Source organism: Bombina bombina, chromosome 3 (assembly GCF_027579735.1).
Source record: "Bombina bombina isolate aBomBom1 chromosome 3, aBomBom1.pri, whole genome shotgun sequence".
In the NCBI taxonomy this organism is placed as follows: domain Eukaryota; kingdom Metazoa; phylum Chordata; class Amphibia; order Anura; family Bombinatoridae; genus Bombina; species Bombina bombina.
Genome location: NC_069501.1, coordinates 663,059,095 through 663,086,411, shown reverse-complemented (window position 1 = coordinate 663,086,411; position 27,317 = coordinate 663,059,095). Strand labels below are relative to the sequence as shown.

The 27,317-nt window shown below is 39.9% G+C and overlaps 1 protein-coding gene across 1 annotated transcript in view; it reads left to right on the top strand.

Moving 5' to 3' along the window:
• Positions 1-14,656: 14,656 nt before the first annotated feature.
• REPS2 (RALBP1 associated Eps domain containing 2) overlaps positions 14,657-27,317 on the top strand; it is a 611,369-nt gene continuing 598,708 nt past the window's right edge. Inside the window, exon 1 of the mRNA XM_053707397.1 lies at positions 14,657-14,935. Within this exon, the coding sequence (XP_053563372.1) occupies positions 14,735-14,935 (201 nt within the window). The 5' untranslated portion in view covers positions 14,657-14,734. The remainder of the gene's footprint in view (positions 14,936-27,317) is intronic.

Here is a 27,317-nt window from a genome sequence, read left to right as displayed (position 1 = left end):
CGCCGCCACCTACGTTATCCCTATGTACCCCTAATCTGCTACCCCTAACATCGCCGACCCCTATGTTATATTTATTAACCCCTAATCTGCCCCCCTCAACGTCGCCGACACCTGCCTACACTTATTAACCCCTAATCTGCCGAGCGGACCTGAGCGCTACTATAATAAAGTTATTAACCCCTAATCCGCCTCACTAACCCTATCATAAATAGTATTAACCCCTAATCTGCCCTCCCTAACATCGCCGACACCTACCTTCAATTATTAACCCCTAATCTGCCGACCGGAGCTCACCGCTATTCTAATAAATGTATTAACCCCTAAAGCTAAGTCTAACCCTAACACTAACACCCCCCTAAGTTAAATATAATTTTTATCTAACGAAATAAATTAACTCTTATTAAATAAATGATTCCTATTTAAAGCTAAATACTTACCTGTAAAATAAATCCTAATATAGCTACAATATAAATTATAATTATATTATAGCTATTTTAGGATTAATATTTATTTTACAGGCAACTTTGTAATTATTTTAACCAGGTACAATAGCTATTAAATAGTTAAGAACTATTTAATAGTTACCTAGTTAAAATAATAACAAATTTACCTGTAAAATAAATCCTAACCTAAGATATAATTAAACCTAACACTACCCTATCAATAAAATAATTAAATAAACTACCTACAATTACCTACAATTAACCTAACACTACACTATCAATAAATTAATTAAACACAATTGCTACAAATAAATACAATTAAATAAACTATCTAAAGTACAAAAAATAAAAAAGAACTAAGTTACAGAAAATAATAAAATATTTACAAACATAAGAAAAATATTACAACAATTTTAAACTAATTACACCTACTCTAAGCCCCCTAATAAAATAACAAAGCCCCCCAAAATAAAAAATTCCCTACCCTATTCTAAAATACAAATATTACAAGCTCTTTTACCTTACCAGCCCTGAACAGGGCCCTTTGCGGGGCATGCCCCAAGAATTTCAGCTCTTTTGCCTGTAAAAAAAAACATACAATACCCCCCCCCAACATTACAACCCACCACCCACATACCCCTAATCTAACCCAAACCCCCCTTAAATAAACCTAACACTAATCCCCTGAAGATCTTCCTACCTTGTCTTCACCATACCAGGTTCACCGATCCGTCCTGGCTCCAAGATCTTCATCCAACCCAAGCGGGGGTTGGCGATCCATAATCCGGTGCTCCAAAGTCTTCCTCCTATCCGGCAAGAAGAGGACATCCGGACCGGCAAACATCTTCTCCAAGCGGCATCTTCTATCTTCTTCCATCCGATGACGACCGGCTCCATCTTGAAGACCTCCAGCGCGGATCCATCCTCTTCTTCCGACGACTAGACGACGAATGACGGTTCCTTTAAGGGACGTCATCCAAGATGGCGTCCCTCGAATTCCGATTGGCTGATAGGATTCTATCAGCCAATCGGAATTAAGGTCGGAATTTTCTGATTGGCTGATGGAATCAGCCAATCAGAATATAGTTCAATCCGATTGGCTGATCCAATCAGCCAATCAGATTGAGCTCGCATTCTATTGGCTGTTCTTAACTATTTAATAGCTATTGTACCTGGTTAAAATAATTACAAAGTTGCCTGTAAAATAAATATTAATCCTAAAATAGCTATAATATAATTATAATTTATATTGTAGCTATATTAGGATTTATTTTACAGGTAAGTATTTAGCTTTAAATAGGAATCATTTATTTAATAAGAGTTAATTTATTTCGTTAGATAAAAATTATATTTAACTTAGGGGGGTGTTAGTGTTAGGGTTAGACTTAGCTTTAGGGGTTAATACATTTATTAGAATAGCGGTGAGCTCCGGTCGGCAGATTAGGGGTTAATAATTGAAGGTAGGTGTCGGCGATGTTAGGGAGGGCAGATTAGGGGTTAATACTATTTATGATAGGGTTAGTGAGGCGGATTAGGGGTTAATAACTTTATTATAGTAGCGCTCAGGTCCGCTCGGCAGATTAGGGGTTAATAAGTGTAGGCAGGTGTCGGCGACGTTGTGGGGGGCAGATTAGGGGTTAATAAATATAACATAGGGGTCGGCGATGTTAGGGCAGCAGATTAGGGGTACATAGGGATAACGTAGGTGGCGGCGGTTTACGGAGCGGCAGATTAGGGGTTAAAAGTGTAATGCAGGGGTCAGCGATAGCGGGGGCGGCAGATTAGGGGTTAATAAGTGTAAGGTTAGGGGTGTTTAGACTCGGGGTACATGTTAGAGTGTTAGGTGCAGACGTAGGAAGTGTTTCCCCATAGGAAACAATGGGGCTGCGTTAAGAGCTGAACGCTGCTTTTTTGCAGGTGTTAGGTTTTTTTTCAGCTCAAACTGCCCCATTGTTTCCTATGGGAGAATCGTGCACGAGCACGTTTTTGATGCCGGCCGCGTCCGTAAGCAACTCTGGTATCGAGAGTTGCATTTGCGGTAAATATGCTCTACGCTCCTTTTTTGGAGCCTAACGCAGCATTTGTTTGAACTCTCGATACCAGAGTTAAATTTATGGTGCGGCCAGAAAAAAACCCGCGGAGCGTTAACAGCCCTTTTACCGCCGAACTCCAAATCTAGGCCTTAGAAAGGATTAGATTAGGTTTGCTCACACAGATAGAAAAAGTTGAATAGTACTTTGAAATCCTTAGGTTTTTTTAAAGTAAAGTTAAATTGGTAGTAGCTCAGGAACAAGTATGTCTCTCAGGGAGTTTTACAAATTACTAAGCAAAGCTTAGAGGTGTGAGCAGGTGATATAAAGGGGGTGTGAACCTGTGATTGGTTAGAACACCTTAAAGGAAAAGCAGCATAATGGTAATATTCTGACACACCCCCCATAGTGTCCATTGTCTTATAGAGTCCCAGCAATACAGTGGTGGCTATTCTGGGGTGTCGTTGCACAGCCCTCAGTCCCAAGATGACACAGTCCAAAAAGAGATGTGATCTGTGGCTAAGGGCTGGAGCTATGGGTGATCAAACGTACACGGGTAAGGCCAAGGGGAAGTAGGAGTTGTAGAGGGGGTCCAAAACCCCCGGTTCCCAAGGAAGCTCCCTTCCGGCAATCACCCCTCCTCTTGCCCTCCCCAGGGGGTACCAATCCCCAAAAGAGCAGAGCTCTGGGGCGAAGGGCCGCTGGAACGACCTGGTGTGAGTGACAGCGGTTATTCAGGGAGGCGCGGCTGGCCGGTAGTTCCAGGTGCCCGGAGAGGGACTAGGTGGTCAGAGATCAGCTCTTCTGTGAGGATGTACAAAACACAAAAATGAACAAAGCCAAACATCTGGGAGATTGCAAATGCTCTGGTGAGAAATTGGAGGGGGACTAGGCAGTAGGGGGTGGAGGTTTAATCTTGGCAGCCTGGTATCTGTGACAGTGCTCCTCCCTAAAATGTCTGGCAGACCCGGCTAGATCCACACACGGGTCGGCCTGGGGCTGTCCGGGGAGCTATTCTAATTCAGTTTGCCGGAATCTATCGCCATTGCTTTTTCCTGGCCGATATTGGATAGTGAAGTTAAAGGGCTGCAAGGCTAAACTCCACCTCAACCATTGTCCCCAGCAACTGGGTTGAGCCAAACCAGTGGGTTGTGGCCCCTGAGAACGGTGAAAGCCCACCCGTGCAGGTATGGTTGGCCCACTAAGCCTGAGGGGATTTCGTTGGCTTTTGACTGCACCCAAAGCATCCCTGGGGTGAGCTGGTCCCAAAGAAGCGGGCAGGTACTGGTGGGGTCTGGGGGTACCAGGGAGGTGCCAGGGGGCGAGCAGGGGTGGTAGAGGAGATGGTCACTAGTAGTGGCTCAGGGCGGGCCTGACGCCAGGCATCCAGATACTGGTCGGCCGTCTTGGTCGGCTGTCTGGGGCCCCCTATCTTGGACCCATTCTCATACCCCTTCCGGGGAGTGGTTATAAAAGTGCTCCAACAGAATGAGCTGGGTGGCTTCGGCCAGGGTAGTTACATGGCAGCCTGCGAACCAAGAGTCCAAGGACTGGGTGGACTGGTGTGTCCACTTTGTGTAAGGTTGCCCCTCTTGCCTTCTCAGTTCCCAGAACTTCTGCTGGTGAGCCTCCGGTGTGAGACCATAGCGGGCAAAGATACGTTCCTTTACCCGGTCATAGTTATTTTGGTCTCCTGAGGGAACAGTGTTGAAAGCCTCTAGGGCTCGTTTGGACAGCTTTCCGAGCAGGAGGGTGATTCGGTCAGTACTGGCAACATCCTACAACTCGCACTGTGCCTCAAATACTTGAAAAGTAGCTGTCGATATCCTCCTCATCATCTTTGAAGGCTCAGAGAGCCTCATGAGGTAGCTTCTTTGGCTGGAAAGGTGGACCCAGGGGAGCCGGCGGGGCTCCCCCCATAGACTTGTGGACCTCCGCTATTTTGAGTTGGGTGATGTCGGTTATTAGCCGAGTGATTACCTCAACTGGTGGGGTGGTGTCATAGAGAGCCATTCGCCACTGGAGCTCCCTCTATACCTCGGACATTATTGTCTCTACCATGGATGCCTCACTGGGATGTTCACTGCTCTGGTCGCTATCGGACCCACCAGCCGGCTCGTTAACCTGATAACCTTCCATTAGTTTGGCGATGATTGCTGCCTTGGATTTATTGCCGGCAACTTTCCCCCGAGCTTCCAGCAAGTCTTTCAAGGTATTCTTCTGGAGCCCAGCGTACTGCTGCTCTATCCGAAGAGGTCTTCAGTTGGTGGTTTGAATGTTCCAGGTAGACGGAAGCATCCCACCGCTGCAACCAAATGTGACAGACTCCGGCTACCCCAACTGGGTAGCTCCACCAACAGGGTCCTTCCTATACCTGGAACATGCCGCTATGTAGTGGAGCAAAGTGATTATAGCGGCGCTCACCCAAATAACCAGACAGAACCAGTATTCGGATGAAACTAAGAACAACTTTATTGTGGAAACACACTACTTTTATACACAAACTCATCTTAATAAGGGGCCTTATAAGACCCCCCAGATCTCCCGCCATTCCCGCCCCTCCAGACAGGCTGGCACCCCCCCCATAGTGTCCATTGTCTTATAGAGTCCCAGTGGTACAGTGGTGGCTATTTCAGGGTGAACCCAGTGAAACGGCAGCACTTCCAGGATGCCACAGTCCAAAAAGCGACGTGATCCGTGACTGGACCACCTCTTGCCCTCCCCAGGGGGTACAAATCCACAAAAGAGTGGAGCTCTGGGGCGAAGGGCTGCTGGAGCGACCTGGTGTGAGTGACAGCGGTTATTCGGGGAGGCGCGGCCAACTGGTAGTTCCAGGAGTCCGACTGGCCGGAGAGGGACTAGGCGGTCAGAGATCAGCTCTTCTGTGAGGATGTACAAACACAAAAATGAACAAAACCAAGCATCTGGGATATCATGAATGCTCTGAAAGTGTAAATCCAGTGAGAAATTGGAGGGTGGCTAGACAGTATGGGGGTGGAGGCTTAACCTTGGCAGCCTGGTATCCATAACAATGTCAACTGGAAAAAACATTCCAAAACATTCCAAACGGTCAGCTATTAAGGTTAAGAAAGAACTGCAACCATGAAGAGGATTATGAAACCCTTGTAATGACCAAGGGTACGATAGTAGTACTATAGAAGACACTCATCTTCAAGTAAGTAGAATAGAGAGGAAATCCCTTCTAGAAAAAAATATTGAGAATAAGACATAAATGGGAGGCAACAAATTATTTGTACCTTTCATTACACAGTATAGTGGGAATAAACACATAATAGAAAAAATCCTTAAGAGAGACTGGCATATACTCAAAGGTAATGAGAGTATAGGTCAGTTTCTGCCAGACTTTCCCCCGAGCTTCCAGCAAGTCTTTCAAGGTATTCTTCTGGAGCCCAGCGTACTGCTGCTCTATCCGAAGAGGTCTTCAGTTGGTGGTTTGAATGTTCCAGGTAGACGGAGGCATCCCACCGCTGCAACCAAATGTGACAGACTCCGGCTACCCCAACTGGGTAGCTCCACCAACAGGGTCCTTCCTATACCTGGAACATGCCGCTATGTAGTGGAGCAAAGTGATTATAGCGGCGCTCACCCAAATAACCAGACAGAACCAGTATTCGGATGAAACTAAGAACAACTTTATTGTGGAAACACACTACTTTTATACACAAACTCATCTTAATAAGGGGCCTTATAAGACCCCCCAGATCTCCCGCCATTCCCGCCCCTCCAGACAGGCTGGCACCCCCCCCCCCATAGTGTCCATTGTCTTATAGAGTCCCAGTGGTACAGTGGTGGCTATTTCAGGGTGAACCCAGGGAAACGGCAGCACTTCCAGGATGCCACAGTCCAAAAAGCGACGTGATCCGTGACTGGACCACCTCTTGCCCTCCCCAGGGGGTACAAATCCACAAAAGAGTGGAGCTCTGGGGCGAAGGGCTGCTGGAGCGACCTGGTGTGAGTGACAGCGGTTATTCGGGGAGGCGCGGCCAACTGGTAGTTCCAGGAGTCCGACTGGCCGGAGAGGGACTAGGCGGTCAGAGATCAGCTCTTCTGTGAGGATGTACAAAACACAAAAATGAACAAAACCAAGCATCTGGGATATCATGAATGCTCTGAAAGTGTAAATCCAGTGAGAAATTGGAGGGTGGCTAGACAGTATGGGGGTGGAGGCTTAACCTTGGCAGCCTGGTATCCATAACAATGTCAACTGGAAAAAACATTCCAAAACATTCCAAACGGTCAGCTCTTAAGGTTAAGAAAGAACTGCAATCATGAAGAGGATTATGAAACCCTTGTAATGACCAAGGGTACGATAGTAGTACTATAGAAGACACTCATCTTCAAGTAAGTAGAATAGAGAGGAAATCTCTTCTAGAAAAAAAATATTGAGAATAAGACATAAATGGGAGGCAACAAATTATTTGTACCTTTCATTACACAGTATAGTGGGAATAAACACATAATAGACAAAATCCTTAAGAGAGACTGGCATATTCTCAAAGGTAATGAGAGTATAGGTCAGTTTCTGCCAGATCAACCACAGATGATCTATTAGAGCTAGAAACTTATACCAGCCCCAGCAGCACCAGCCCCATCTGAATTAAAAAAATGTCAAAAAGAATTATAGGGATTTATTGGGACATGACCTGAAAGGTTTCTTTCCTTGTCTCTTTTGCAAACCTTGTAAAAACTCACAGAAGAGAAAAATATTCCCTAACAGGGAAAACATATAAAATAAATACAACTATTAGATGTACAGATAAATGTGCAGTGCACCTCATTCAATTCAAAGGTGGGGTGCAATATGTGAGGGAATCTAAAGGACCCCTATGAGACAGAATACGCGAACACATTTTGTCAATAGAATATTTGGAATAAGAGAGGAATAAAGATGTACCGGTAGCACAACATTTTGCTACATGTAATTGGGCTAATCTGAAACATTTTAGTTATAGAACGCTATCACTAACCTCTTACTTTAAAGCATGGTCCCAGGATAGTGTGAATAACTGTGTGTGACAGTCATCAAGCCTTTCAAGTTTCAGCACGGGAGGAGAAGGAGGGCTGGTGCACTTTCACCTTGTCACAGTTATAACTCTTCTGTGCTCTCCATCATGCGGCCGAAGGTCAGAGGGAGCACTTCCCCCATGTCCCTCTGCTGGATGGAATTGCAGCCCACCCTTAAGCTGCTATGACACCGCTTAGCATTGTAGCAGAAGACATACAATGTAAATGTAGGTTTTACGAAGTTATGATGCACTCATGTCCAGTACACCAATTAACCCCATTTTTCTGGGTAAGCACTACTACTGCAGCAACAAATAACTACAGTAGCTGTTAGGGATAATGTAACATGCGTGATATGTCAGTGACAGGCAGCATCATGGCGCCCCTCTATGGAGGGCACCTGTAGGCACATGCCTACTCTGCCTAATTAGAAATCCGGCCTGGTTATAATGGAATAGCTAAATTGCAGAAAAGTTAAAGAGGGAGAATAATAAAAAAACAACTATTGAGGCTTAAAGGGAAGTGGATCTTCGAAATTTGCACCCTAACTCCAAAAGGTCTTAATCAGGAATTTGATGTAAAGTGCTTTTTATACAATTGAGATCAGTACAGCTAAATTCTCTATATACGTTCTAAATTACTCTAGAAACATCAACACTTATGTGATCTTCTTTGGATTATGTTTAAAGGAAGAAAACAGGTAGTAACCTATATGTGTTGTACCTTTTTTTGCCAGACAATATATACCAGATTTTATTAAGAGAAGCATATACTATTGAAAGGAGAATATATTATTAGTGGATCTAGAGGTGGTAAGTGTTATCACTGTATTTTGTATTCCATTTTGAATCATGATGAATTTTATTGTGAATTATGACTGTTTATAATTATAGTCCACTATGAAGATGTCAGGGTGCCAGGAATCAGACTGAGACGAGAAGTGCAAAAATAATCACACCTTTATTAATAACAACAAATAATAAAAAGTCCACAAATCAAATAACAAGCCAGGAGTCAAAGCCAGAGCTGGTAGTCAGACCAGCCGAATCAGGAGCCAAAGCGAATAGTCAGACGAGCCGAATCAGGAGCCGAAGCGAGTAGTCAGACGAGTCGGAATCAGGAACAAGAAGAACAGCAGAGTCAGGAACAAGCCAGGGATCAGGAACCAGGAGGGACGTCAGACAGCGAGGTTATACACAGTCTGTAAAGCAGAACACTGTACACAGGACTTGGCATCTGTAGAGCAGAATACTGGACACAGGGCTTGAAACCTGTAAAGCAGAACATTGAAAAGAGGACTTGGAGTCTGTAGAGCAGAACATTGGACACTGACTTTGAGTCTGTAGAGCAGAACATTGGACAAAAGGACTTGGAATCTGTAGAGCTGGACACTGGACACAGGACTTGGAATCTGTAGAACAGGACAGTGGGCAAAGGACTTGGAATCTGTAGAGCTGGACACTGGACACATGACTTGGAATTTGTAGAACTGAGCACAAAACACATGACTTGGAATCAGTAGAGCTGAGCACAGGACACAGGACCAGGGATTTGCAGAACTTAGCACAGGACACATGACTTGGAATCTGCAGAACTGAGCACAGAATACAACACTTGAAATCTGCAGAGCACAGGACTTAGATAGTGCCCACATTGGGGCCTAGGACTAGTCTCTTGGGTCAAGGACTGGATACACAGGATTCAAGAGCAGAAGAGAGGCCAGACAGGCCTAGGTCAGGTACTACACTGACAGACAGGATCCAATACAAATTACAATAGTGAAGTCCAAGGCAGACTAGAAAACAGGTTCAGGCACAGGTAAATAGGAGCTCAGACAAGGTGAAAACTATGTCAGGGCAAGGAAGTAATCAGAAATGTTGCCTTTTATAGACAGACTAATGAGGTAACTGTCTGCAGCCGGTAGGTAGGTGGAGCCAGAGAGTACAGCCAGTGCAAGCAGCAGGTCTCCCATAAGCAAAACAAGCCTGAGCTCTCCAGTGGATCAATAGGACAAGGCACAGCCAGAGAGACTGGGAAGCACAGTTTCAATCCTGGACACAGCATGATAAGTGTATTGTAGGTGAATGGTGGATACTGTCATTAGGAAACAGGGGCTTCTTTGGAGTTACAATTAGGTATGCACCAATACCTCTTTTTTAAGACCGAGTACAAGTACCGATACTTTTTTTCAAGTACTCGCCGATACCAATTAACGATTCTCCCTCCCCCCATAGCTTTTTTGCACCTAGGTATCGGTTTAGGTATCAGAGCATTTTGCATGAGTACAAGTACTTATGCAAATGCTCAGTATCGGCACCAATACTGATACTAGAATCAGTATCGGTGCATCCCTAGTTACAATCACTCAATACTGTAACTACATTAGACAGGTACTTGCTACTTTTTATAGAAATCACCTACTAATGATATAAAAGTCTTCCTGTTATTTTGGGGGCAGGTGATCACCATTTCTGACAGTGATCAACTAGATCCTAAAGGGGCAAGTAACCCCTCTTTTGAAACAGTAGAGCCTAGGTTAAATAGGGAGGGAGATATGGGCTCCATGCCCCCTCAGAATAAACTTGTCTGTTTTTTTCTCATTTATAGTCAATCACAGAATTTAGTGGTGATCACCTGCAGCCTAAAGGGTCAGCTTTCATTTGCAATGGTACACCCCTGTTTTTCAAATGTGGGGTTCCATTATCTTTTAAGTAGTATGGGGTCCGAGACAAACTATATTGCCAAAAGTATGTGGACACCCCTACTAACTATTGAGTTCAGGTGTTTTAGCTACACCCATTTCCCGTACATAGTTATGAAATCTCCATAGACAATCATTGAGTTGTACTGAAGAGCTCAGTGACTTAAATGTAGCACAAGTCAGTTAATGAAATGTCTGCCCTACTATATCTGCCCAGTCAACTGTAAGTGCTATTATTGTAAAAGGGAATAATCTAGGAGTAACAACAGCCCAGACATAAAGTGGTAGACAAAGCAAACTCACAGAGCAGGGCTGCCAGGTGTGGAAGCACTTAGCACATAAGAATTGCCTATCATCTGTTGCATCATTCTTTACTATAGTTCCAAACTGTCTCTGGGACCAACATCAGCACAAGAACGGGGTGTTGGGAGATTCATGAATTGGTGCTGGAGTGGTGTAAAGCACACCATCACTCGACTCTGGAGCAGTGGAAATGTATTCTCAGGCATGATGAATCAGTCTGATGGAAGAATCTATGTGGGATGGATAACAGGAGAAAAATAAACACATGAATAAATATTGCCTATTGTAAAGTTTGGTGGAGGAAGGATAATGGTCTGGGGCTGTTTTTCAGGGTTTGGGCTAGGATTCTTCCAGTGATGGGTCAAGATACAAATATATTTTAGACAATTGGATGCCTCCAACTTTCTGGCAACAGTTTTGAGAAGGGCCCTTTATCAGTTCCAGCATAACTGCGCCCCTGTGCACAAACTGAGGTCGATGAAGATATGGTTTGACAAGTTTGGTGTGGAGGAAGTCGATTGTCCTGCACAGAGCCCTGACCTCAACCCTACTGGACACCTCTGGAATGACCTGGAATGTTGATTGCAATCCAGATATTCTCATCCAATATCAGTGCCTGACCTCACAAATGTTCTTTTGGCTGTATGCACAGAAATTACCATAGATACACTCCAAAATCTTGTAGAAAGCTTTTTGAGAGTAGTTGTGGCTTTTATAGCTGCAACGGGAGCAACTCCATTATAATGCCCATGGTTTTGGAATGGGATATTTAACAAGACCATATAAATGTGATAGTCAGGTGTCCACATACTTTTAGCCATACTGTGTATCAGCTCCAAAAAATGCTTCCTGATCCACAATGTTAAAGATAAGGAAGTGAGATCTGCAGGGGAAAAACTCTCTGCACTTATCACTTGTGATGTCATCAAGCACTGATGCGATACTCAGATTTGGTTCGGAATCCGATCTCATATAGGTCCCTAATTATCTAACCTTTGCCAGATCAGACATGAAAAACTACACTGACACTCATAGGGGCTGCCTTCGGGAAATGCTCTAATAAAGGAGCTTTCCTTGTGAGTTACAAGATACCTCCCCTTAGAAAGTAATGGAATTTGCTAGAAAGGGAAGCTTATTAGCAGGGAGCAGGGGACACAAATTAAAAATGAAATACTGTAGCAAATACAGCAAAAATCAGATTACCTTGTTTTCAGTATATAAGTGTCGATTTATCAAGCTGTGGCGGACAGGAGCGCACATATGTGTCCCTGTCCTCCACAGCTCACCTCTGGCAATTCAGCATTGCACAAGAACCCAATTTTGCGCTCTCGTGCAACACTGCCCCCTGCCAATCACGCGCAGGCAGGAGCTGTCAATCTCCGCAGCCGGACAAGACCAGGTAAATTGAAAGGTTAGGGAAGCAGGGGTCTGATGACCGCTGCTTGTTAAATACGGACACCAGGTTTTCATGTGAGAACCTGCAGTCGTAGGCAAGTGAATCCTGACGAAGGGTTTGATAAATCGACCCTATAGTATCTTACATTTGCCTCTATTTTTGTATGCATGTTTTTCTATTAGTATAATATAAGTGGTTTGTGTATTCTGACACGATTGGGCCACCTTTTACAAAATATAACTGAGAGAGCTGAAGGGAAAAATGTTAAGAGGGTAAGTCAGACCTGAAAGAGAACTTTCAGCTATGCCCATAGAAAGACTAATTTTACAGTAAGGAAAACAATTTGCTTTAAATTTACTTCTCAAAGAACAAATTTCACAGTGTTTTCCACATGCAGAGTAATTGTATTACAATTTCTCCTGTGTACATTAGTTTTTTTTCTTAGTAATGGCAAGACAAATTATAATTTTTCCATAAAATATGATTTTCACAGAACTATTTCATTACAGATTTAAATAGATCTAATAGTACACATTTTAAAAGAAATTAATTTTACAATAAGAAAAATAATACAATTTGAATTTCATATTATAAATTTGAGTTTTATACCTTGTTCATAAAGGAATATTAATGCAGATACAATTATTTATATTAAAGTCATGGCGCACCCTCCATGTGTTTATGTATGTATGTGTGTGTGTGTATATGTGTATATGTATTTGTTTGTGTGTGTATATGTGTTTATATGTATGTATGTGTGTGTATATATGTATGTGTGTATGTATATATATATATGTGTGTGTGTATATATGTGTATATGTATATGTGTATGTATTTATATGTATTTGTGTGTGTGGATGTATGTGTGTATGTATATGTATATATATATATATATATGTGTGTGTGTGTATATTTGTATATATGTATATTTGTGTGTGTATATATGTATCTGTGTATGTATGTATGTGTGTGTGTGTGTATGTGTTTATATATATATGTATGTATATGTGTTCTAATGTAAAAATGGGTCTCAGGTTAAAAAAAAAGTATATCTTGCAGAGCCAGACTGAGATAATAGAAATATTATTAGAAATAATGTGAAAATATGAATTTATATATTATATATATATATTGGCTGAGTGAACATTTGCATTAATTTTCAAACACAAAATTGTGTTTATTATAAACCTTTAAATTATGATACAGATGGACAATAAAAAATATCAAGTGGTGTGAACTTAAACAGAAAACAAAATTCTGCTGTTGTTGCCATCATTCAATTTTCATTTTTCCCCAGGTGGTGGCACTAATGTGCTGGGGCCCTTTATTAAGAAAGTCTTCTGTTTTGGCATTTGTACAGCTCTGTTCACAAAATAATGTTTGAAGAAAGATGATTTCTCTATGTGTCCCCTGCACAGTAGCAGAACCAGATCTTGTTGGATTTCCAGATGCTGATTATACAGCATTGCCAGCTTGCTATGGTCTTCATGTATTTTAATTCCCAACTGACTTTGCTGTAACTCTGTGCTCAGAAATCATTTATTTTCTTGGCTGATCATTGACTAGATGGCCAGGTGCAGTAATTGTGGGAACAGCAGCTGGATTTGTGTAGGAAGCAACTACAGGGGATAATGTGACAGAGCCAGCACAGGGGTATACACTAACCCTATTGACAAGTGTATAAGACAATAAAATACAAATTGCTCATTGATTAAGCTCTATTTGTTAAAGGCATATAAAACCAAAAAATGTTTTGTGTAAATTAAGCCAGAGCATATATTTTTTTTTTAAAGTTTCCAATTTACTTCTATTTTCAAATTTGCTTCCCATCCATTCTATTTTTTGTTGAAGTGATATAGGTGTCTGGAGCACTACATGACAGGAAATAGTGCTCTTACAATTTTTTAACATCCTTTTAGAATTGCTGCCATATAGTGCTCTAAATCCCTGCTTTTCAACAAAAGATACCAAGAGTACAAAGAAAATGTGATAATAGAAGTAAATTAGGAAGTTGTTTAAAAGTGCATAATCATGAAATACATTTTTGGAGTTTGATGTCCCTTTAAGAGGTACACGCTTCGACAACACTGATACACATGGACAGGTGTTTATAAAAAAAAGGGGTTAAACTGAAATACATTTTGCAATATACATTTTTAAGATGACTGACTGAACAGCATAGACTACTCAGTTCTATTCGAGGCTTTGCTGTGCTATACAATAAAACACCAGTATCTGATTAACCTTGGACGGGTGTCCCAGAATGCTAATGGTATATATAATGTGTGAGGCACAAGTAAACGTTTTACAAGGGGCATAATATAATAATTAGTGAATCATTTCTCACATTTATTTTGGAAGTCAAAATTCAAATAAAAAATACTTTAATACATTGTCATATTTTTCACGTGTATTGTATTACATTATGAGAGCCATTTGAATGTAATTTGATATAAGGGATATAACTATGCAAAGTCCTAATACAAACAGTGTGCCCAATTCACCTACATGGGAATACTGTTGTACGTTGTATACAGACTGTTATTTTATTACTATAACTATGTGGAAGCCACTGACCCACGAATGTTTGTGTTTTGCCACCAGAAGAGGACAGCAGTCTGCAGAGTGAGCACCGCAGCAGCAGCCTGCTCAGCAATGCACAGCACTGCAGACAGAGGATGTTTCCCAGCTGCAGTAACACCTCCTATTTCCAGCTCTTTACCTCTTGGTAAAAGAGCACAGGAAGTAGTGACAGGCGTGTGAAGTGAAGGGAAGCCGGGGCTCCCCGCCTCATATTTTATTGGCTTAGATTTCTTATGTTGCCAAGAGCTGTTCTATGGATCCAGGACCCTCTGCAGCGCCTCCTGGTATGGCAGCAGGAGGATTGTATCTTCCTCTTAGTGAAAACGAACAGAAATGCTATGCTGAGCTCTTCTCTATGTGCCAAGCTGAGGGATCTGCCAGACTGGCAGCCGGGAGCAGCAAAGTGGCAGAGCTGTTTCGGGCATCCCAGCTGCCCTCTGATACCCTTCACCAGGTGAGTCCGCAACGTGCACTTTCAATGACCCTGTGGATGGCAGTTTGGGATACTGTGCTTACTTGTGCAAAAGTTTGCTGTGGTCTGTTGACAGCTCATTATTTATTTGGCGACAGAGTGTGAATTTGTGAAAGACAATAACTGATGTTTCATATACAGCCTCTCCAAAATCCTCAGACTTTAGGTTACTTTCTGGTTCTGGGAAACTGCACATGCATTGCCCATCTATCTAAATAACCACAATATTATATTTTTATAGATTGCACATATTTGAATGTTGTGTTATTTTGTATACATTTAGTACAAACACGATCAGCATAAAGTGAATGAGTGATATGCACCACTACATGTTTACATTTGGTGGTTACTTGGAAATAAATATTTCAAAATGTTATCTCTCTATATTGTAATCTCTTTAAAACATTGTTAAATGTAATTGTATTGTACGGTATACCACAATGATCATGTATTTAGCTCTGTAGAAAATCATAGTACTTTACAAATATTACTAATACATTATTTTATGAACAATGTGTAAGATGAAAAAGAAACATTGTACTAAAAAACCTGCTATTGTGTATGAGGGGACACACCAGTTAAACATGTTACAATAGTTTTAGCATAAGATTTAGTAAACGCTGTTTAAAGTGAAACTAATTTTGTTTTATGTATCTGATACCTAAGTATGAAATGCTACTGGTTGATAGGAACAGCTCCCACAGTAAAAAAAAATTGTTTTGTTTTGTTTTATCACAGAAACATCAATTTCTAGAAAAGAAACAAAACAAAAACAAACAAACAAACCCCGCTGTGTTACAATTGGAAACACACTCATATAGATGATGTAGAGAAAAAAATGTGAGCACAGTGTACTTTTAACTTATAAAAAAATGTTTGAACTATACAAGAGAAGAAGACTTGACTGGACCAGTTAGACCTCTTTTTGCAACACCTGCTGTCATTATATAATTAGTTAATTCCTAAGCAGCACAGAATCTCATGTGAATCAGAGTTCAGTACATTAGGTGTTGAAATATAGTAATGTAAACATACGACTCTGTATACATTTATATATATTTATATTTGGGTAAAATATGTTTGTTCATTAAAAGGACCATTATAGTAAAAAAATTACAAGCTCTAATCCATTAGAGCATATCATTTTAAGACTATCGACCCTAGACCGCTGTGTGTTTAACCCCCACTAAGAGGTAAATACACAGTAGAAGTTCTGCTCAGAAAGTGGAAAATGCCACTGATCCAATCAACAGCACTAGATGTGTAACTAGAACTGCTGATTGGATCATCAGCATTTTCCACTCTGGCCCAGCAGTGCTCTGTGAGTCCTGTGCGGTCTGTCTACTGTGTGTCTAGGGTCAATAGTCTTACAATTATATGCTGTAATAGATAAGAGCATGTCATTTTGTTGACTATTATGACCCTTAAAGCAAATGAAAAATGATTTAGCAAGATGCACGCCATAAGCCTACCTATATACATAGACCCCAAACATATAACATTTAAATATAAAAGGTAAAAAAATGAATTCTGCACAAGCACTGCACGTGTAAAAAAAAGTCACTTTCTTGCAAATTCATAACAAGGTGCATCTTTGAGATTTGGGGGTGCCAAAGTAACAAATGTGGGTACATGGCACAACACAGTTTCCACCACAACTGCCAGTGCTACACAGGACTGATATAAGCCAGCATTCTGTGGGTTACAGAATGTTAGAGGTAGAGGAATATTGTGGACTGTGATGTAGGGACAGATAGAAATCACTGGAGGGTCACATTGTGGTCCCCAGACCTTAGGCTGGATAAGCCTATTTTAGTTGCTTATATTAACTAAGTAACACTTTTATATGGCTATCAAACCCAAATTTTTTTCTTTCATGATTCAGATAGAGCCTGCAATTTTAAGCAACTTTCTAATTTACTCCTATTATCAAAATGTGAGCTAAATGTAGCCACCAATCAGCAATCTCTACCTAGGGTTCTGAACCAAATATGGCCTGTTTCCAAAGCTTACATTCCTGCTTTTTAAAATAAAGATACCAAGAGAACGAAGAAAAATTGATAATAGGACTAAATTAGAAAGTTGCTTAAAATTGCATGCTCTGTTTCCTTGTAAGTTACATGTACAATATGATATCTTCTCGTAATACATGCTTCGCACACAGTGGGAAACTAGTGTGCTTTTAAAGGAACAGTCTACACTTTAGTCATCTTAAAGTCTTACATTAGATTAGGCTGCAAAAATCCTTCCGCACCCCTTTCTATATTATGCAGCAGGAACAGTAAACATTTTTTTTTAAATGAATATTGTTTCCGGCTAATTTGAAATGGCTGCCAAGCTCCACCCACTGATGACATCATGATCTGGGCTGCATCTAGGCACTCTGCTTAAAAGCATTGACAGTCTGTTGAATCCAACTAGTGAGTCTTTTGTAACTACTGAAGCCTTTAAAGGAGCCCATATTGTGATATCATCAGTGTGTGAAGTTTGGCAGCCATTTCAAAGTGGCCAGAAACAATATTCATTTTAAAATAATGTTTTACTGTTCCTGCTGCATGATATACAAAGAGGTGCAGGAGGTTATTTGCAGTTTAATCTAAGGTAAGACCTTAAGATAACTAAAGTGTAGACTGTCCCTTTAAATAGGTTTATTAGTTAATGGTTTATTCAGTGAATTGTTTTCACCACAAGTTAATTTGTTAAACCAAGTCAAATTATTCTCATGTGAAAGGCAGCAAACACATTTTAGTGAACATGAAGGGAGCTTAATCCTAAACGCTTTTGGCATAAATTATGCATGAGTGTTTTCAATGTTTGCTGTGTTCCTTTTACGCACGAACTGCAACCTCACCATAAAAGCACAGTTACACATCTATGATCTCAATTACAGCTCAAGCCTCTGTGCACATCCGCTGCCCCTCTGTGCATACAGCACATCTGCATAATGTAAGAAAAGAGCACAAACACTAAAAAAGGAGCTGAACTCAATTTCACTAAAATCCAGACTTTTTTTTTTCCCAAGGAGAACAGATGATAAATCACATTGTACCATGAAGAAACATGAATCAGCAGAAAATGTTGCTGAAATTGTAACAAGGTTTAATTAAAGACATTCCAATTACATAAAGGACTGGTACTATTTGCGTATATCTTAATTAGCACTTTCTGTAGTTGGTATAAAAATGCAAGCAGTGTTGATACTTCATGAATAATTAATTATACAAATGCTACATTAGCAATTCAATAATACAGTTGTATCTGGTTTAAAGGGAGTGGGACATAAAACCCACATTTGTTTATTCATGATTCAGTCAGAGCAGCGGTTTTTAAACCAGTCCTGAGGCCTCCCTAACAGAGCAGATTTTCAGGATCACCTTGAATGATAACAGGTTAATAACAATGTTTACAAATCAGCTATTTATTTCACCTGTGCTCCAGTTCAGATGTTCAGATATCACAAAAATCTTGCCTGTTAGGGAGGCCTAAGGACTGTAGTTGAAAAAGCCTTTTTAATCAACTTTCCAATTTACTTTTGTTATCTATTTTATATTGCTATTCTTTGTTGAAAGCATTCCTAGTAGCAAAGCACTGCTGGGAGCTATCTGTTAATTGGTGACTGCACATAAATGCCTCCTGTCATTGGCTCACCCGATGTTTTCAGCTAGCTCTTAGTAGTGCATCGCTACTCCTTCAACAAATAATACCAAGAGAATGAAGTAATTTTGATAATAGAGGTACATTGGAAAGTTTGTCTTTATCTTTAAAATACAATGTGCAATCAAAATGCTACTTTACCTTTTTTTTAAGGGGCATTGTGCTAAAACATTTTTTTCTTAAAGGAACAGTCTACTGGATTTTTTTATTGCTTAAAAAGATGAATATTGACTTTACTACCCATTCCCCAGCTTTGCAAAACCAAAGTTATATTAAAGGGACACTGTACCCAGTTTTTTTCTTTTGTGATTCAGATAGAGCATGCAATTTTAAGCAACTTTCTAATTTACTCCTATTTTCAAATGCTCTTTATTCTCTTGGTATCTTTATTTGAAATGCAAGAATGTAAGTTTAGATGCCGGCCCATTTTAGGTGAACAACCTAGGTTGTCCTTGCTGATTGGTGGATAAATGCATCCACCAATCAAAAACTGCTGTCCAGAGTTTTGAACCTAGAAAAAAGCTTAGATGCCTTCTTTTTCATATAAAGATAGCAAGGGAACGAAGAAAAATTGATAATAGGAGTAAATTAGAAAGTTGCTTAAAATGGCATGCTCTATCTGAATCAAAAAATAAAATTTTTGGGTACAGTATCCCTTTAATATACTTTATACCATTTAAACCTCTACATTTCTGACTGTTTCTAAGCCTCTGTGGGCCACCTCTTATCTCAGTGCATTTTATAACTTTTCACAGCAAGACACTGCTCGTTCACGTGTGCCATATAGAAAACACTGTGCTCACTCCAGTGGAGTTATTTATGAGTCAGCACTAATTGTCTAAAATTCAAGTTATAAATAGAACCAAGAGCAGTCTGCAGAGGCTTAGATAGAAGGTAATCACAGCTAAAAAGTATATGAATATAACAGTGTTGGTTATGCAAAACTGGGAAATGTGTAATAAAGGTATTATCTATCATTTTAAACAATAACATTTTTTGGGTAGACTGTTTACTGGTTGTCTCTCAATAAGCAATAGGCACAGTTATCAGTTGTACATAGACATTCACTTCCTGTTAGTTACTCTTTAAATGTAAACAACACCTGCATACTCCAAGATTTCTTAGTTAATCTCGCCAGAGTGGAGAGTTTTAAGTCATTGGGATCTATTTATGTAGGTGCGGACAGACATGATCCGCTATAGCGAATCATGTCCACCACACATCCATAAATGCTGACGGCATACGCTGTTGGCATTTATTATTGCACCAGCAGTTCTTGTGAACTGATTGGAAACAAAAAAGAGACAGAGCGCACGCCACTCTAAGGGTAAACTGTATTTAATAAAGCATATAAGCACATAGATAAAAACACACGTACAATGTGTGAGGTAAAATGAGCAATGTATATATCACATATATAGCACCACATCCTGCCATGTGTAAAGTTCCAAACGCTTCTGGATCACTATTGGAAGTAAGGGTCTGGAAGTTGCTTCACACCGACCTAGCGTCTGAGGAAGTGTAAGAAAGACTGGCTGGTTGATTCCTCTACGCGTTTCGTTGGGATTCGACCCATCTTTTTCAAGAGATAGTGCAGTCTTGAAAAAGTTGGGTCGGATCTCGACGAAACACGTAGAGGAATCAACCAGCCAGTCTTTCTTACACTTCCTCAGACGCCAGGTCGGTGTGAAGCAACTTCCAGCCCCTCACTTCCAATAGTGATGCGGAAGCATTTGGAACTTTACACAGGGCAGGGTGGAACACTCTCTCAACCACCTACGGCATGAGCAGGATGTGGTGCTATACAGTGGATATAAAAATTCTACACACCCCTGTTAAAATAGCAGGTTTCTGTGATCTAAAAAAATGAGACAAAGATAAATCATTTCAGAACTTTTCCACCTTTAATGTGACCTATAAACTATGCAACTCAATTGAAAAACAAACAGAAATCTTTTAGGTGAAGGGAAGTAAAAATAAAAAAAATAAAATATTATGGTTGCATAAGTGTGCACACCCTTAAACTAATACTTTGTTGAAGCAACTTTTGATTTTATTACAGCACTCAGTCTTTTTGGGTATGAGTCTATCAGCATGGCACATCTTGACTTGTCTTTGCAAAAACACTCAAAATCTGTTAGATTGCGAGGGCATCTCCTGTGCACAGCCCTCTTCAGATTACCCCACAGATTTTCGATTGGATTCAGGTCTGGGCTCTGGCTGGGCCATTCCAAAACTTTAATCTTCTTCTGGTGAAGCCATTCCTTTGTTGATTTGGATGTATGCTTTGGGTCGTTGTCATGCTGAAAGATGACGTTCCTCTTCATGTTCAGCTTTCTAGCAGAAGCCTGAAGGTTTTGTGCCAATATTGACTGGTATTTGGAACATAATTCCCTCTACCTTGAATAAGGCCCCAGTTCCAGCTTAAGAAAAACAGCCCCAAAGCATGATGCTGCCACCACCATGCTTCACTGTGGGTATGGTGTTCTTTTGGTGATGTGCAGTGTTGTTTTTGCGCCAAACATATCTTTAGGAATTATTGCCAAAAAGTTCAACCTTGGTTTCATCAGACCATAACACATTTTCTCACATGCTTTTGGGAGACTTCAGATGTGTTTTTGCTCAATTTAGCTCGGCTTGGATGTTTTTCTTCGTAAGTAAAGGCTTCCGTCTAGCCGTCTACCCCAAAGCCCAAACATATGAAGAATACGGGAGATTGTTATCACATGTACTACACAGCCAGTACTTGCTAGATATTCCTGCAGCTCCTTTAATGTTGCTGTAGGCCTCTTGTAGCCTCCCAGACCAGTTTTCTTCTCGTCTTTTCATCAGTTTTGGAGGGACGTCCAGTTCTTGGTAATGTCACTGTTGTGCCATATGTTCTCCACTTGATAATGACTGTATTCACTGTGTTCCATGGTATATCTAATGCCTTGGAAATTCTTTTGTACCCTTCTCCTGACTGATACCTTTTAACAATGAGATCCCTCTGATGCTTTGGAAGCTCTCTGCGGACCATGGCTTTTGTGTAGGACGCGACTAAGAAAATGTCAGGAAAGACCTACTAGAACATCTGAACTTTATTCAGGGTTAATCAGAGGCACTTTAAATTATGACAGGTGTGTGATGAGCCTTATTTAACTTTTTTTTTAATGTGATTGCTTAATTCTGAACACAGCTACATCCATAGTTATATGCAACCACATTATTTTAGTTTTTTTTTGTTTACTTCCCTCTACCTTAAAGATTTCAGTTTGTTTTTCAATTGAGTTGTGTAGTTTATAGGTCACATTACAGGTGGAAAAAGTTCTGAAAATTATTTATCTTTCACAGAAACCTGACATTTTAACAGGGGTGTGTAGACTTTTTATATCCCCACTGGCTCTAAATGTTAATTTATTTTTTATAGCTAAAATGTGATTATAATTTTTTTTTTTTTTTTAACCAATAGCATAAATGTTAAGAAAATGCAATGTAACTCATGGACAATTCACAGTGACCAGCCCTTCATATAAAAACATTTATTACCTCATATTTTGCGCATAATCTCACCAAGGCTGTGTATATTATTGTTACCATCTAAAGTAATTATCCTTCATGTAACATACATAAATAAAATATAAATCTGCATTATAAAGGGAATAAAGCTCACATTTTTTTAAATAAACATTTTTCCAGTCAATTATATGACAAGTTATTACACTTTGTGGTACAGATTTTTTTTATTTTTTTTGCAAATACTTTAGGAAGGATAAAACATTTAAATGAGGCAATTATATGTGCAGCCTTCCCCATGTAAAATAAATCTTGCAGTGCTGGAAGCACATATATGGTTTTAGGTAGACATGTGCATTCAGAGGTTTCGGATGCAGCCGACTGCGGAAGAACTAGCAGCATATGTCTCTATTTAGAGATGGATTTCTTCTTGTGAAAGTGCAATACACTAAGATCTGTATTTGAACAGATCTTAGTGGGCTGCACTTCCAAACGAATAAATCTGGCTCCGAAAAGAGGAGAATGCTGCTAGTGGCCACCTTCTTCTGCAGATGACTGCATCCAAAACCTCTGTCCACTTTTCTGGCAGGTCACAGTGAAATGCAAATAAAATTAAGTAAGTTAAAAATGTGTGAGTTAACCTAATTTGAAAATATAGACTTTAAAAAAAATAATGTTTTGCTTATCTAGCTAGATGTCATAAATCTTCTAGAGTAACTTTAGCTAGTTAACTATTTAGATAAAGCTAGAGAGACAGGAAATGTCTGGTTTACTCATGCTCAGAAGAGGCAGAATGCAGCTTAAATGGACATTATACACTAATTTTTTCTTTGCATAAATGTTTTGTAGATGATCTATTTATATAGCCCATAAAGTTGTTTTTTTTTAAAAAACAAAGTGTATAGTTTTGCTTATTTTTAAATAACATTGCTCTGATTTTCAGACTCCTAACCAAGCCCCAAAGTTTTATGAGAATACCATCAGCTTTCTCCAGCTTGCTCCTGTTTGTGTAAAGGGTCTTTTGATATGCAAAAGAAGGGGGAGGGGGAGTGTCTTATTTCCCACTTGAAGTGGGCTTTCCAGCTACCTTTTCAACAGAGCTAAACTGAGAGCTTCTAAGTAAGTTTTTAAACAGTTTTATACTGAATTTTTATATTAGTATCTGTGCATCTTATTCTTTATAGTAGTGTCTATTACATGCAGTTCTATGAACATGAGTGTATACTGTCCCTTTTAAGTTCCAAAAATGTCTCCTCTCTTAACACCCTGAGGGCAGTGCTCATTTCGCAAGGAAACTAGTAAGTTGACCTTTTTTAATTTTTTTTTACACAATCTGTTTCTTTTCATGTTTACTTTGATTTAACATATTTGTTTTTACTTAAAGGGACACTGTACCCACATTTTTCTTTTGTGATTCAGATAGAGCATGACATTTTAAGCAACTTAATTTACTCCTATTATCAAATTTTCTTTATTCTCTTGGTATCTTTATTTGAAATGCAAGAAAGTAAGTTTAGATGCCGGCCCATTTTGGTGATCAACCTGGGTCGTTCTTGCTGATTGGTGGCTAAACTCATCCACTAATAAAAAAGTGTTGTCCATAGTTCTGAATTAAAAAAAAAAAGCTTAGATGTCTTCTTTTTAAAATAAAGATAGCAAGAGAACAAAGAAAAATTGATAATAGGAATAAATTAGAATGTGGCTTAAAATTGCATGCTCTATCTGAATCTTGAAAGAAAAAAATTGGGTTCAGTGTCCCTTTAAGGAGCACTATTTAATATCCCTTTAAGAAGAGACCACAAGAACCATATTTTCTTCAGATTACTTTCCAATCTGTTGTTTTTCACATTTTCTTAATATAAGAAAAATACCTTGTAAAAAGGGAATTCTTCTTGATTAAGGGGTGGGTTAGTTTTAGAGCCCATATAAATCCCTCATAAGACTCAAAGGGATGTATTTCATAAAAATGGCAACTAGCAAGCATGCAGGGAGTATTGGCTTCAATAGAACCCTATCTCTATGCAACAAACACATACATAAAACCATTTACACATAGGAGTGTACGGCCCTCTCTAATGAAGAGTTTCATTTCCCTCCTGCAAGAAGGTGATTGCCATAGAAATTGCAATCTGTTTGCTAGGTACCTTTTTACCATGCTCTGGCTTCTAAAAGGGACCCAAGCACCCAAAATATGAAGTGTAATTTTGAAAGTGGCCACATACACAGGAAGCTTTCGGCTGATCACCATGGCAACAATGATCATCTGATAGAAACATGGCCATATAGAGGTGGTCTGGTCTGGTTTCCTCTGTGTTCCCCCATAATGCATAGAGAAACATGACAGCCCATATTTGAAAGCTGCAATGTTGAACATATACAATATACATTGTGACTGAGAAATATTTATAATTAAAGGGAAAGTAAAGCAAAAATTAAACTTTCATGGCTCAAATAGTGCATGCAATTTTAAACAACTTTACTAATTTACTTATATTATCTCTTTTGATTTGTTTACTTTATATCCTTTGTTGAAAATCACATGCAGCTGCTGACTGGTGACTGCACACATATGCCTCTTGTCATTGCCACACTCAATGTAATCAGCTTTTTTTTTTTTAGAATTGTGTGCTCTATCTGAAACATGAAAGAAAAATGTTGGGATTCCAACTGAACTAAGTGTCAGCCTGGCTACAATGGACGATACTCCAGACTAACTAAATATTCATTTTTTTTTGTGAGTGCTAAGGCTCCATTATGTATCTTAAAAAAATCTCAGAAATACACTAGTGTTTCAGATTAAAAAACACAAACTGTGTTTTTATGAAGTCTTATCAAATGCATTTAAGATGCTGGACACATCCATCTCTCTTAAACTTTATTCATGAAACCGATTGTGAATCATTTGGTGAACTACTCAGTTCTATAAAGCTGCTTTAAACAACTGTAAAGAGGAGACAATTCTTATAAAGTGCAACAAATTCCTTTTTAGAATCCGGTTCCCGCCCAATAAATACATAATAAGTCTGAGGAACTGGTCTTTCTGCCTTACAGGGAGGGGGAAGTAGGTTGTCCATTGTAACCATGGCAACCATAACAGTTCCTATGTAATGTGTTGATTTATGTGCATCTAGTATACAAGGTACAGATTTGCATAAAATTTAGGGACCAGACAAAATTTAAGGGAGCTACATACATTTAGGAACCTGTAATGAAAATTATATTGAGACATATGTTTAACACTCTTGCACTGTGCAACACACTATAGGCTCGATTTATCAAGCCCTTCGCCTCGATACGACTGCAGGTTCTCACAAGAGAAGCTGCAGTCAGTATTTATCAAGCAGCAGTCATCAGACCGTTGCTTCCTAGCCTCTTCTCCACCTCTGGAGGTGGAGAATTTAAATCGCCCCGGTCTCGTCCAACTGGGGAGATTGACAGCTCCTGTCCGTGCTTGATTGGCTGTGCATGGGCAGGGGGCGGTGTTGCATGCGAGCGCAAAATAGCCTTCACGTGGAATGCTGAATACCGCCAGTGGATTGCTGTTTGTGTAATAGTACATAAACACAAACTCACACATAGATATTAACATTCTCACACACACTCTCACACACTGACACTATCAAACACACTTACACACATTCTTTGTCATACATTCACAGACATTAACACGCTCTCTCACACACACACTCTCTCATACACACTCACCCACCAATACATGTATTCTTTCACACAAAGGCTCAAACACATAGAAAGACTGATAAACACAAAGACACACTCACACACACACAGATACTTACAAACACACACTCTCACACTCAGACACACTCCCACACAGTCACAGACACAAACACATGCAGGAGAGAAATAACTGTAGGTACGTGCAGTATGTTTCAAAACCACAATGTCACCTTTTTTGGCTGTGGCTGCTTCCCATGAAACCCGGACATGCCTAACTCTGCTTCAAACCCGGACATGCCTAACTCCGAATTGTCCGGGTCATTCCCAGACAGGTGGCAACCCCAAGTTTACTGTATACTAAGGGCAGCCAATACTGAATAATAGGTATTTTAAAAAGTAGTCATTTTTCATAGTGAAACCTATTTTGTCAAGTGTTTTTTTTTAAAAATAATAATTTCTGGTGACTTATAGATTTTTTAATACTTTACAATTTACTTCTATTATCAAATTTGCTTCATTATCTTGTTATCCTTTGCTGAAGGAGCAGCATTGCACTACTGGCAGCTAGCTGAACATATCTAGTTAGCCAATCACAAGAGACTAATGTATGCAGGCACCAATCAGCAGCTAGCACCCACTAGTGTAGGATATGTGCTTATTACTTTTCAACAAGGGATACCAAGAGAGCAAAGCACATTTGAAAATAGAAGTGAATTTAAAAGTGTCTTAAAATTACATGCTCTATCTGAATCATGCAAGTTTAATTTTGACTTTCCTATCACATTAAAGACCATTTTAGTTTAAGTTCAAGAACAAAAGTCACACCTAATTAGAAACAGCTTGAAATTGTCAGTGTAATTTAGGAATAGAAGTAGGTAGAAGTAGTTTGCATTGGGGACTTGTGGCAGCGTAGGGATTAATAGGTTAGAGGTTAGTAGGGCAGAAGGTTTATTGTGGTTGGCTATTGGCGGTTTAGGGGTTATGTAGTTTAAGGTTAGTTATGGTGGTGGGTTCTGACGGGTTAGAAGTTAGGCTTGGTGTAATATATTCCAAAGGGATCCTTTACTATACATCACCAATGTCGACGCTGATGCTGGCTGGAATTTATTGCTAGCATCGCCACCCATTGGGTTGTATAGTAAAACGCCTCTTGCTGATGCCGCCTGTTAATATAGATGTTGTTAGCTTGGAATATTTCCCCGGCTCGCTTAAGATCACGGCGGACCCCTTTGAATATATTGCCTCATCGCAGCACTTTCAATCATCGGGGCCTTAGAGAGCACCAGAACAAGGGAGCAGATGTTCATCTAACAGCACCATTTGCTGGCCTCTAATATAAAAAAATATCAGAAAAGGTTCAGCTTAGCTCCAGGGCAGTGTGTGCCTCACTTTTCTCTCTCTGATCACCAGCACTGGCATTCACCATGACAGCGATATGGGGGATTTTGCGGATCTTTGCGCAATTGAATTTAACGCACTTTGGGTTAGCGTGACTTCAGAGCTCTGGTTAACTGTTACGCGGCACAAAAAAGTGGCA